General features: G+C 40.1%; 1 protein-coding gene across 1 annotated transcript in view; it reads left to right on the forward strand.

The window, feature by feature from the left end:
• Positions 1-13,992, forward strand: part of LOC139448275 (uncharacterized) — a 62,578-nt gene that overhangs the window by 14,613 nt on the left and 33,973 nt on the right. Inside the window, exons 2-3 of the mRNA XM_071229809.1 lie at positions 11,371-11,621; positions 12,825-13,049. Coding sequence (XP_071085910.1) covers positions 11,372-11,621; positions 12,825-13,049 — 475 coding nt within the window. The 5' untranslated portion in view covers position 11,371. The remainder of the gene's footprint in view (positions 1-11,370; positions 11,622-12,824; positions 13,050-13,992) is intronic.

Consider the following 13,992-nt stretch of genomic DNA (forward strand, 5'->3'; position numbering starts at 1 on the left):
CTTTTTATATTTGGGGCGGTCGGGTAGCCTAGTGGTTAAAGCGTTAGCTCGTCACGCCGAAGACCCGGGTTCGATTCCCGACATGGGTACAATGTGTGAAGCCCATTTCTGGTGTTCCCCGCCGTGATATTGCTGGGATATTGCTAAAAGCGGCGTAAAACCTCACTCACTCATTCACTCACTCACTTTTTATATTTAGTATCATCATTTTGTGACGAATTTAAAATCCCAAAACAGAACACAACAGTACAGTAAACTACGGTTATAACGAACACGCTTATAACGAACTGACGGATATAACGAACTTACTATTTTGGACCTGACTATTTGCTGTAGTTGTACTGTATATATGCTTATAACGAACTAAAATTAGTAGTGCCTTCGAGTTCGTTATAACTGTAGTTTACTGTATTCAAATTCCAGTAATGTATTTTCTATAAAAAAAATGCAATAAAGGATACGAATACAAATATACATTTATTTGAAATGACTCATATATAGATTTGAGTGAACAGCTACCTTCTGTTAGACTTACTTGGACTTAATGTCAGTGATCCATTCATATAATTGTCAACGCTTTTGCATTTATGGCTAATGGAACGTTTATCGACAGACCATCGACATTAGGTATTCTCTGGTGTTGGCGTTATATATTAACGTCAGTGACGTTTTATATTAATGTCAGTGACAGGCTGTGTGCCATTTTGCGCCACTGAGTCCACCAATTCCTCATGAATGTTGAGCACATTAATCCAGTCCTACCAGCAACGAGTACACTTTCTTCTTCTTTGATGTTGTTTGATAAATAGGACACGCCGAGGCCCCCTAAACCAGTTGGTGTTTTCATGTCCATTAAATGTATACCTACATAACACTTGCTCTGTTATTAGGTCAGATTGGACCATTAGATTGGTATATACGTCGTAGCCCCCCTAAACCACGTGGTGTTTTCATGTCCATTAAATGTATACCTACATAACACTGGCTCTGTTATTAGGTAAGATTGGACCATTCGATTGGTATATACGTCGTAGCCCCCCTAAACCACGTGGTGTTTTCATGTCCATTAAATGTATACCCACATAACACTGGCTCTGTTATTAGACCAGATGGACCATTAGATTTTTTTTTTTATAAATTTTTATTCAGTCATATACACATGATACATATGCACTCGGAAAGCAATACAGCTTTATGAATACAGGTACTTCTCAAAAGGATATGGTACAGAGGAGGCCTAAGGCATAATCCACATCATGGTACGGATGAAGGCATAATGGACCATTAGATTGGTATATACGCCGTAGCCCCACTTAACCGCTTGGTGTCCTCACGTCCATTAAATGTATACCTACATAACACTTGCTCTGTTATTAGGTCACATTGGACCATTCGATTGGTATGCACTAAGATCAGGCATTTTTGTAGGTGTTAACATCGTATCTTTAAACAATGGGTTATCATAATGGTCCTTCTGGTCTAGTGGGGGTTTCTTATTTCAACGGTACCAGAAACTTTTATTTGAAAGGCAATCGGAAAGTATCGGTCGATAGTCCGATATCTGGCCTTTCCACCTAATATTTACTGTAAAGCTTGTGTACAATTTGCACAACTACGGATACAATCAGTGAAAAGTGACGATGTTCGGAAATTCGAGATAAAATCGAACCGTTTGTTAGTGAGTGACTGAGTATAGATTTACGTCGCTTTTTGCAATATACCAATAATATCACGTCGGGGGACCTCTTATGCCATTTCGACATCTGATAAGAGCCAGCTAGGGTAACAAAACTTATTAATGTGCAGATATAAGATAATATGTGAAGTAATGTCAAAGTATCACGAATGTTTTAAATCTAAAACATACAAGAGGTAAATCCTATTCATAAATTCTTGATAATATTTTTTTCTACAATAATCCACATCTGGTGGCCACAAAGATTCCTTATCAGGCCATATTGTTTTCTAAATTCAAAACATCAGATATATATTTTACTTGAGGTAGGAGATATACCAAAAAATACGTTAAAAGATGGTACTTGTTGTTACCCTGCCTGGCGCTCGGACCTTAAGGGTATTAAACAAAGACTGGTCGACTCGGATGCATGCACGTCACCATATAAGAACGTTAATCGTGTACGCGACTTTACTCTCCATTTCACCACATTACCTCAGAAATAGTAACACTTCTTTCATTTAAGAGCAAAACAGTTGTTCCTTTTATCAAAACATTCATGGGCGTTCAAACAGTCAAGCTTAGTGTGTTCTCAAAGACCCAAGTACGTCAATAGACAACGTTAACCTCCGTCAGAAGTCCGTCTATGCATTGCATATAATTTCGTCAAGTTTATTGGTAGCGGGGGTTTCACACAAACCTCTGGACCATTTTTCTCCCATTTCATTAACACTTCTCACCAAATTAAATTTTGACATGTGGTGTCTATAATTCAGAGTCTGTGTATCTTTATGGTAAAAGCTCCGCCATTAACACTGACACATTTGATCGAGTACATACATCATATAATGTTTTCGAAAACTCTGAACGGAGAAACTGAATATTCATGATGTTTATTTTACAGAATTTCTAATATAGAGAACTCACAGTTGTCCAATTCCCTGAAATCCGTAAAACATCTTGACGGAATGCGGATAAACAAAGGCTTTTCTCACTGGGCATGGTACTCGCTCCATACCCCAAGGGAGCTAAAAACAATACTCACCACTAATGAGAAGAAACAATAAAGCGCTATTAATATATCTTATTACCATATCTGACTGACTACCGTTACACATCATGTAGATTCGCGTAGATGTACTTGAAATATAAACTGATATAAACTTGACTGATGCCGTCCAAATTGGTTAAATATAGTTGTTATAGTATGTTGCCATGCCAATAGTTCAGTGCAACTCGTTGTCGTTGTCTAATTGGAGTATAACGAAATGAACCATATCACACACACAATCGTAGGCTAATCATTCGTGCTCATGGCATGTATGTGTCATGAAAACTTAACCAACAAGGTACCAGCCACATAATGAAGTAATAATATTGTAGTTTACTAGGATACTATTATAAAGATCCGTAATAGATGATGATTTGAAATAAGTATCCCTTGTGATGGAAAAATCAACACAGAAGAAACAACATTGCGTAATGAGGATGATCACAGGGGATACTATAACATACTACTAGTATATACTATATGTACGAAACATGTATGAATCAGGTGCTCTCAACAAAACAAGTTGTTTGTTTTCAACACAGCGTGATGGCCTTATATCACAATTATATTCTGGAATATAACTTCATTTATTTGTTGTTACCAACCATTCACTCACACAAGAAATGTTATGTTGGTTATGTAAAATCATCGTAATATTTCATGACCACGACAACTGCCAAGAGTGAGTGAGTTTTAACGCCGCTCAGACCCACTACTAGAACTCAACTGGGAGTTTTGTAACAGACAGGGTATTTTTCGATCGCCCTTTCAGAATATTGACTGAGGGGCAAAAGAAATAATCAAAGTTTTTTTTTTATGAAATAGAAAACTTAAAGAACTGTTGTTACATTTGATTATGTCTATGTCACCATAACTCATTCCTTGGACAGTTTGTACAAAGTAATCTATGGCTGGGTAATCTTGTGTTTTGGGCATATTTACCTCGTTTCCAAAGGTCGAGATCGCGAGAATGCGAGATCGCGAGAATGTCCCTTACAGTATTCCATAAATCTCCGAGGATTACAATTAGGTTTTTTTTCCATAAGCCCATATTTTCCCAAATAATGATTATAATTATATTATACAATATAATAAATCAAAATGTACTATACTCTTTAATTCATCTTTCCTGCACCTACACCACGTGGGGGCCACGCCTCACCCGAGCGTGTGAACAAGATGGACGTTCAGTCGTGACATGTAATATGCATAACGAGACAATAAACCTGAGGCGGAGCATAGGCTAACATCCATCATCTGTGTCGTCACCTCACGTCACCGTCACCGTCACCGTCACCGCAGTCAGCGTACATACAACCATGACCAATACAACTGTACAACCATTGAATACACCCATACAATCTGCTTCTGTTTAACGTAAGGAAACGTGCTTCTCCATTTGCTGAGATGAATACATGTTTTCGATATACTCTCAATGCAAGTATTGTTTTCAATGTTTATGCAAGTAAATATTTGTGTATTGTTTGTTGTTTAACGCCGCACGTAGCAATATTCCAGCTATTTGACCGACCATCCAAAGCCTTTTACGGCAAGCATGTGTTGCTGAAGACCTATTGTACCCCGGATCTTCACGGGTCTCTTTTTTTAGTATTACTAAGTTTAATGATCCAAAGTGTATCATACCTGTAAAAGTGCTTGCCAGTTTAGAAAGCCAGACTGAGTGCAGCCTATTAAATGCAATTCTGCCATGAATGTGGAAAAGGCTCCATACTGATTGGTCAACGAGAGGTATTCAATCACAATAATGCGCGTTCTGTTCCAAATTCAATTTAGCGCGGTTAAATCTACAGGTAACCTAGCTCTACATTGAAAACACAGTATGTTTGTCTTCCAATTCCGTCTCCCATCATGATAAACGGTTTAGTGATGGTACTATCAAAATAGTGTCAGTATTGCATAAGGTAGAATAAAAGGTTTTTTAAATATTTAACATTCTTAAACTTAAAATTTCAATACTGACACATTTTAATACTTACTGTCGTTAAAGAAAATGAACAACGTACAACAGAAATCCATACATGTGGCATTTGAAAGACTATACTGTTTGCATGATAGATATTATTTTGAGCATTGAATTCACTGTATGTATTTTATATACAACAACAGGTGTGTGTTTTGTTAATTGATATAAATGAACAGCCAAAAAAGAAAACAAAAGTATTGTATAAGGTTGACATATAGTGTACGTGTTTCACACGTTTTACTTCTTACAAATCATATATGGTTTTACTACAACAGATAAGTTTAGTGTCCAGTAGATGTAAGTGAGTATGGTCCTTTCGTCAGCGACATGACGGCGGCCACACCATGAATGCATCCCACGCATTCCCACGACAACCTGACCACGTGACGAGCCACCACGATAACCTCTCTACCTTACAACCTTTGATTATTCAGGGAGATATTTACATCGTAGAGCATAGGTGGCCCAGTCGTCTGAGACGCCGCAATTCGCTGGTCCAGAAACCAGTGATTGTGGGTTCGAATCCCAGATTTGGTTATGCAGAATATACGAGTAACTGTTGGAGTCCATGTGGTACTTATTCGCGAGTCGACATTTACACTTTGTTCTTAAAACACATCCCTACTTTCACAACCTCAAATTGACAAAACAAAGTGGTTACCGTCTAAGACCTGCATCACCTCGGGCTTTTCTGCCACATCAGAATTGCAGGATATGATACAATGTGTGAAGCCAATTTTTGGTGTCCCCCGCCGTGATATTGCTTGAATATTGCCCAAAGCGGCGTCAAACCTCACTCACTCATACACAGGATATAATATAACCGAAATATTGATCAATGCGGCCTTATGTCCAACTCACTCACTCACTCACTCACTCACTCACCCATCCTACCGCTCGCTCGCTCACTCACCCACCCACCCACCCACTTACTCACTCACTAATTCAACAATATCATGTCCACAAGCTTAGACAATTAATGAACTGGTGTTTGAATGAATGTCTGTATGTTGTGTTCTAAAACGCCTCCATGTATTTAGATTTTACGGGACGTTTTGCAAACAAGTCCTTCCTTTCTATCCGTTCCCTTATTCATTACCATCAGTATATGAACACCTGTGCCCTTCTCAGGTATAAACACCCTTAACCTTGCTGATCCCATTTAAATTGTTTCGCTAGTTCTCTAGCAGCTCAGCCCATCCACAAACAGTAATGTTTTGCCCTTGAAAGTAAAGAAAATAAACAAAACAGTTTTCTGAGAAACATATGTCATCTTGATTGACAGCCTGTGAAATAGAGATGTAGATTTCGTGTATTATCATGAGCAAGGGGCCATATTAATGTGATTACAGCCCACACGACACGGCAAGTATGTAGATATGTCTGTCTCTGTCACATGTAAGCATGCATCTCATGTGTCTGCTTCAGTGACGTCACCATGACGCCCTTTCAACCCACCACGTCCACCTCATGCAACAAATGGGCCCACAATATACAGTGTTTCTGCTATATTTATAAGTGAGGTGGTTGGTTGGTTGGTTTGTTGTTTAACGCCGCACTCAGCAATATTCCAGCTATATGACGGCAGTCTGTAAATAATCGAATCTGGTCCAGACAATCCAGTGATTGATATCATGAGCATCGATCCACGCAGTTGGGATACGATGACATGCATCAACCAAGTCAGCGAGCCTGACCACCCGATCCCGTTAGTCGCCTCTTACGACAAGCATAGTCGCCTTTTACGGCAAGCATGGGTTGCTGAAGACCTATTCTACCCCGATTCTTCACGGGTTTATAAGTGAGGTGGGGTAAAAGGGGGTTTAACGTCAAGTTCAAGATTATTGCGCTTATATAGCGCGTGTGCGTGTGCGTGTTCGTGTGCGTGTGCGTGTGCGCGTGCGCGTGTGTGTGCGTGTACGTGTTCGTGTGCGTGTGCGTGTGGGGGTGCGTGTGCGTGTGCGGGTGCGTGTGTGTACTTGTACTAGTTGGACTACTGCCGGTTGTATTGTGCGGCCCCCATGACGCAGTTTTAACATTGATACCTCACTCACACACAATATACTGGCTCCTAGCGGACCAGTCCTTATGTCGTCCCATTAACACCGAACACTGGGCAGGGTAACAACAAGTACCATCTTTTAACGTTTTGTAATGACGTGGCCGGGGATCGAACCCCCGACCTTCCGCTCTCCAGGCAGACGCCCTGTCCATTTAGACCACGGCATTAATGTGTTATATGTAGTGAATCGTTTTGTTAACAATACCTGTATGGTTAAACATATATTAGCAATCATTTTATAGTTTGTAACCGTAGTTAACTTAAACACGGACATTTATCGGTATGTGTGTTATTGAACAGGGTAAAACGTTAAACTTATTAAGTTTTATGAATCGTAATTAACTTAAGATTGTGAGTGAGTGAGTGAGTGAGTTGAGTTTAAAGCAGCTTTGAACAGTATTCCAGTTATATCACGGCGTGTCAGCTTAATGTGGAAGGAAAACCAGAAGTGATGCAGGTCTCAGACATTTACCACTTTGGTGAAACCCACCGCTTTTATTAACATCTCATTTAACCTACCATAGTGATGTTGTTAATGGTAAGAGTTTAACCTACCATGGGGATGTTGTTAATGGTAAGAGTTTAACCTACCATATTGATGTTGTTAATGGTAAGAGTTTAACCTACCATAGTGATGTTGTTAATGGTAAGAGTTTAACCGACCATAGTGATGTTGTTAATGGTAAGAGTTTAACCTTCCATAGTGATGGTGTTAATGGTAAGAGTTTAACCTACCATAGTGGTGTTGTTAATGGTAAGAGTTTAACCTACCATGGTGATGTTGTTAATGGTAAGAGTTTAACCTGCCATAGTGATGTTGTTAATTGTAAGAGTTTAACCTACCATAGTGATGTTGTTAATGGTAAGAGTTTAACCTACAATAGTGATGTTGTTAATTGTAAGAGTTTAACCTACCATAGTGATGTTGTTAATGGTAAGAGTTTAATCTACCATAGTGACGTTGTTAATTGTAAGAGTTTAACCTACCATATTGATGTTGTTAATGGTAAGAGTTTAACCGACCATAGTGACGTTGTTAATTGTAAGAGTTTAACCTACCATGGTGATGTTGTTAATGGTAAGAGTTTAACCTCCAATAGTGATGTTGTTAATTGTAAGAGTTTAACCTACCATAATGATGTTGTTAATTGTAAGAGTTTAACCTGCCATAGTGATGGTGTTAATGGTAAGAGTTACATGAGGCTGGGAGGTACATCCATCTGGTGAAAGAGCAAGAACTAGCCATGAAACGCCGTTACAAATTAAAAAGAAATTATCCATAAAAGGTTTCCCGACGTCATGTTTTCACAACTATTAAAAGACTATCAAAGAATAGAGGTATATGATTAAAGATGACGTGCTTCAACTAAATAATTCCTGAAAATCTGCTTTTATCGAATGTAAGGCCAAAAGACCAGTTTACTCCTTTACCTGCTTTAAGCATCTGAGTAAACGGTTGACAAGTAAACCTTTTAGATACTTAAGGAATTGCGATTGTTATGCGACACTGAACTAGTGAAGCGCTCCCATCCCTTGCAATTATGTCAATCTGAGCATAATTAAAAGTGAACTTTAACAAATTGGTCGTGTCCTTCTTGCTTAGATTCCTTTTATGTGACAGGGATATACTGCCCTTCAGGCATTGTCTTTATATATATTTCTCTCACTTAGGACCGAGTCTTTGATATAACTTGACAATGACGTATGCAAACCATTAGCTCCGCATGTTGAACTTACCGAAACATATCTCTGTGAGAATGTATGGCTGATTCAACTCTGCCCTTGTCGAAGTTAGAAGTTCAATCTTGGTGTATTGGCGGACTTAGTATTTCTTCCTTGGTGAACTTTGCATTGAGTGTTGCATTAACTTGAATTTGTTTTCCATACACGTCGTATTTAGTGAAGTGAGTTTTGTGTTTACTTGAATCTGTTTTCCATACACGTCGTATTGAGTGAAGTGAATGTTGTATTAACTTGAATCTGTTTTCTATACACGTCGTATTGAGTGAAGTGAATGTTGTATTAACTTGAATCTGTTTTCCATACACGTCGTATTGAGTGAATTGAGTTTTGTGTTTACTTGAATCTGTTTTCCATACACGTCGTATTGAGTGAAGTGAATGCTGTATTAACTTGAATCTGTTTTCCATACACGTCGTATTGAGTGAATTGAGTTTTGTGTTTACTTGAATCTGTATTCCATACACGGCGTATTGAGTGAAGTGAGTGTTGTATTAACTTGAATTTGTTTTCCATACACGGCGTATTGAGTGAAGTGAATGTTGTATTAACTTGAATCTGTTTTCTATACACGGCGTATTGAGTGAAGCGAGTTTTGTGTGAACTAGCATCTGTTTTTTCCATACACGGCGTATTGAGTGAGGTGAGTGTTGTATTTACTTGAATCTGCTTTCCATACACGGCGTATTGATTGAAGTTGGTGTTGTATTAATTAGCATTTTATATAAACACGGCTTATTCAGTGAAGTGGGTGTTATATAACATCGCAGTCGGTACTGTTTCAGCTATATCACGTCAGTCCGTGTTTAACTGTGTTTCAATTAGGCCCGCCGTGATATTGCTAGAATATTTCTAAAAGCGGCGTAAAACCTCACTCACTCACTCACTCACTCACTCACTCACTCACTCACTCACTCACTAACTCACTCACTCACTCACTCACTCACATGTAGACAAAATATGACAACGATCCACGCCGTTGAGCAACGACAGCACGAAAATATCACAGCATATGATGCCCCGATCCATGTTTGTCCACTATTACAAACAGGTAACGGAGGACCAATTCTACCTCAGACTCCGCTTGGAGTCACGGGGATCGACATGAAAGCAAAGTTACAAAGTCTGATCCCCAGATCCAGTCTAGCCGATCATAAACCATAGGTCACTTGGGAAAAGTTCTATCCCGGATTCATAGCAAAGCCAGAGAGCCGTATTTCCAGTTAAGTTGACTATTACAATAAGAATAGGTTACTGGGGACAAATTCATGCCGGATTCCGCAGAAAATAGCTAAGCCAGAGAGCCGTATTTCCAGTTAAGTTGACTATTATAATAAGCCTAGGTTACTGAGGACAAGTTCATGCCGGATTCCGCAAAAAATAGCAAAGTCAGAGAGCCGTATTTCCAGTTAAGTTGACTATTATAATAAGCATAGGTTACTGGGGACAAGTTCATGCCGGATTCCGCAGAAAATAGCAAAGCCAGAGAGCCGTATTTCCAGTTAAGTTGACTATTATGAAAAGCATAGGTTACTGGGGACAAGTTCATGCAGGATTCCGCAGAAAATGGCAAAGCCAGAGAGCCGTAATTCCAGTTAAGCGTAGGTTACTGGAGACCAATTCTACCTTGGAATTCCTACGGGGTCACAGCGTATTGTATCAACGGGGAAATGTATCCCATTTTCAGCGTGCACGCGTGATCCGCTTGACAGTTTTATCTATGTCATTTACAACACACTGAAACAGTAACTAGGTAAACTGCCTATACTGCCTGGAGGGAGGTGCGACTCAACACGATTTCTGATCCTCACCGACCACCGCATAGAACCTTTTCATCCCATCAATTGGGGTGTAGTTTAGTGCGCGTATCAATCAAATGACGTTTGAAGACACCTTTGCCTCATTGTATTCTAGTGCGTGTGAATTACTTTTGTTTTGTAGCTATCAGTTTAATGAATTGTGTGCATGTGAAAAATGTGACGATGTATAGGGTGAGTATACGTGAGAATTGATTGATGCTACTTTTAGAAATACTCCACCCCGGGGATCACCAAGATTGGGCTTCACATATTAAATCCATATGAAAATCCAACCCGGGTTCTCCCAGGACGAGCGAACACTGTGACCGCAGGGCTAACCCACAATGCACTATTAGATAGTTTGTTGAACCCCACACTCAACAATATTCCAGCTGTATGAAGGCGGTCTGTAAATATTCGAATCTGGATCAGACAATCCAGTGATAGACATGTGGAGCATCGATCCACGCAGTTGGGATACGATGACATGCATCAACCAAGTCAGCCAGCCTGACCACCCGATCACGTTAGTCGTCCCCAAGCATTGGTTGCAATAAACAATTCCACCCCGGAAACCCAACGGGCTGTTTTCAGTGTATCAGTAGAATTGATTTTTAGAAACCATAAACATCATTTTTTTATCATAATTAAGTGCAAGAAAAAAATCTCAATACGAAATACTGGACCTTTATTCTAACCCGGAATCACAAGTGCAGTACAACATTTAAGTAACGAGTGGAAACTAATTGATAAGGGTATATAATATTAACAGATGAACAACAAAAAAGTATACATATTTTATGCAACAAATAAATGAATTTGAAATAATCATTTATTTACATAAATAAATATCATGTCCGGTTTTGCAAATTATATCCTCTGCTTTAATCAATTTCACATCCCTCGACAAATGTAAAACAAAATAAAATAAAAGGACATTGAAAACTTACTCGGTGAAATTGTCCGATATAAGAAAGTTCGAGAATGCGAGGTTTCCGGAATTAGAGGGTTCCGGATAAATGAGGTTTCACTGTATGCAATCTTGTCCTGTTGTTTCAGAATGAAGTCCCTACTAGTATCAACGCTACTGCTCTGCTGCATCACCGAGGTCAACACATTAGCGAGAGGCATCTATCCCCGATATAACTTCCTCTGTGGGGGCACCGGTATTAAGGCTGTAGACTTTGACTGTACAGGCTTTTTGCAATGTATTGACACAACAGCCTACTGGCAAACGTGTCCACCCAATCAGTTCTTTGATGGAGCTGTCAGCTGTTCTGGAGATAACAGGAACTGTAAAAATTTAAGAGGTATGCAATTTGATGATTGAATATAATGCTTTTTGTTGTTTGTTGTTTAACACCGCACTCTGCAGTATTCGGGTGCAGCCCCGAATGGTTTATTCTCCACGCAGTGTTATATTGTACGATAAAGAACGGCCACGAGTAATTTATTTCTTATATGAGATATCGACAATTTTCACAGCCTCTTGAAGGATCTTAATAAAATGTACAAGCTTTAAAAATAGTTACCCTATTATCTGTACCTTTTCCCCCAATACCTTTATATCTCTCCCACGTTTGGATGCAATCGTTCGGCCATTGCGTTCATCTGCTTTGCCCAGCTACATCTATGGGGAACGACCTACGAGACACTTCCCTCTCAAAAATAGCGTAGTCCAATTTACGACGTCATCAAGCTGTGAGCTCATTTTTTATCGTGAAATAAACCACGCTTCCTTCTTCATTGTTCTTTGCGATTTATGGCGTAGCTATCTTATATAATATGTATAATAATATAAGAAGAGCAAAGCCGCATAACTTCAATAATACGGATGATATAACAGGAAGACATTTTTCGCAATATTATGAATACATTTTTGCAGAACATTATAATAATAGCCTTTGTTTCGCGCTGGATTTGATAGGATAGAAATTTTAAGTTACTTCATTCAAGTTGAAAAGTTACAACCACCGAAATCTCAAACTTGGGCTCTAGTTGGGATAACATCATGCTATCAAGTTGATATGCTGATCGATGTACCTTCTTACGGCTTAAAAGGCATGGCCTGAAATATATCTATAATGAAGGCTGGGAGAGATGGAATTTCTTGAAACGTTATTGCTTTCACGAAAGTGAGTGAGTGAGAGATTATGGTTTTACACCGCTTTTAGCAATATTCCATCAATATCACGACCGGGGACACCAGAAATGGCTTCACACATTGTACCCATGCCGGGAATCGAACCTAGATCTTCGACGTGACGAGTGAACGCTTTAACCACTACGCTACCCGACCGCCCCGTTTTCATGAGAAGAAAGTGATCTGTAAAGTGTGGTTCAAATAAAGCCTGATATAACAGAATGTGGCATCATTGTTTAAGTACAAGACGAGCGTAAGGTTCAAACAACTGCATCGTAAAATGTCCTCTTGGTGATGACTTACACCACTGCATACCTATTCTGTGGTGTGTTTTATGCTTCAATTCATGTCTTTCTTGCTCATCTTGCAGATGTGGCCAACGCAACCTGTCCTTTCCACTCCAGTCTGACGTTCCCTCATCCAGAGAGTTGTGCCATGTTCTATAACTGTAACAGGACCATCCCTATTGATGGACTGCTGCAGTATGAAGATGAGTGTCCCTTCCCCCAGCTTTATGACAGCGACACCAAAACGTGCATCGACCCCAACACCAACCCCAACGTCACCTGCCAAGCCCCAACACCGCTCGACCAGTGTGAGTAATGAATAGTTGCTGTCGGAAGTTGCCCTCCACTAAGTAAATAACCGTTTTTCAAATAATAGCATTTACAAAACCTGGTTATCGTTACCTGTGTGCAGGTTCCTACCATCTGGAGTGTGGTCACCCTGTGTGTACCGGTCTGTAGTCTGTATGTATATGTACAGGTTCCTACCATCTGGAGTGTGGTCACCCAGTGTGTACCGGTCTGTAGTCTGTATGTATATGTACAGGTTCCTACCATCTGGAGTGTGGTCGCCCAGTGTGTACCGGTCTGTTGTCTCTATGTATATGTGTAGGTTCCTACCATCTGGAGTGTGGTCACCCAGTGTGTACCGGTCTGTAGTCTGTATGTATATGTACAGGTTCCTACCATCTGGAGTGTGGTCACCCAGTGTGTACCGGTCTGTAGTCTGTATGTATATGTACAGGTTCCTACCATCTGGAGTGTGGTCACCCAGTGTGTACCGGTCTGTAGTCTGTATGTATATGTACAGGTTCCTACCATCTGGAGTGTGGTCGCCCTGTGTGTACCGGTCTGTAGTCTCTATGTATATGTACAGGTTCCTACCATCTGGAGTGTGGTCGCCCTGTGTGTACCGGCCTGTAGTCTGTATGTATATGTGTAGGTTCCTACCATCTGGAGTGTGGTCGCCCTGTGTGCCCCCGTCTGTAGTCTCTATGTATATGTACAGGTTCCTACCATCTGGAGTGTGATCGCCCTGTGTGTACCGGCCTGTAGTCTATATGTATATGTGCAGGTTCCTACCATCTGGAGTGTGATCGCCCAGTGTGTACCGGTCTGTAGTCTCTATGTATATGTGTACAGGTTCCTACCATCTGGAGTGTGGTCGCCCTGTGTGTCCCCGTCTGTAGTCTGTATGTATATGTACAGGTTCCTACCATCTGGAGTGTGGTCGCCCTGTGTGTACCGGTCTGT

Source organism: Haliotis cracherodii, unplaced genomic scaffold (assembly GCF_022045235.1).
Source record: "Haliotis cracherodii isolate W230 unplaced genomic scaffold, xgHalCrac1.p SCAF_7, whole genome shotgun sequence".
Classification (NCBI taxonomy): domain Eukaryota; kingdom Metazoa; phylum Mollusca; class Gastropoda; order Lepetellida; family Haliotidae; genus Haliotis; species Haliotis cracherodii.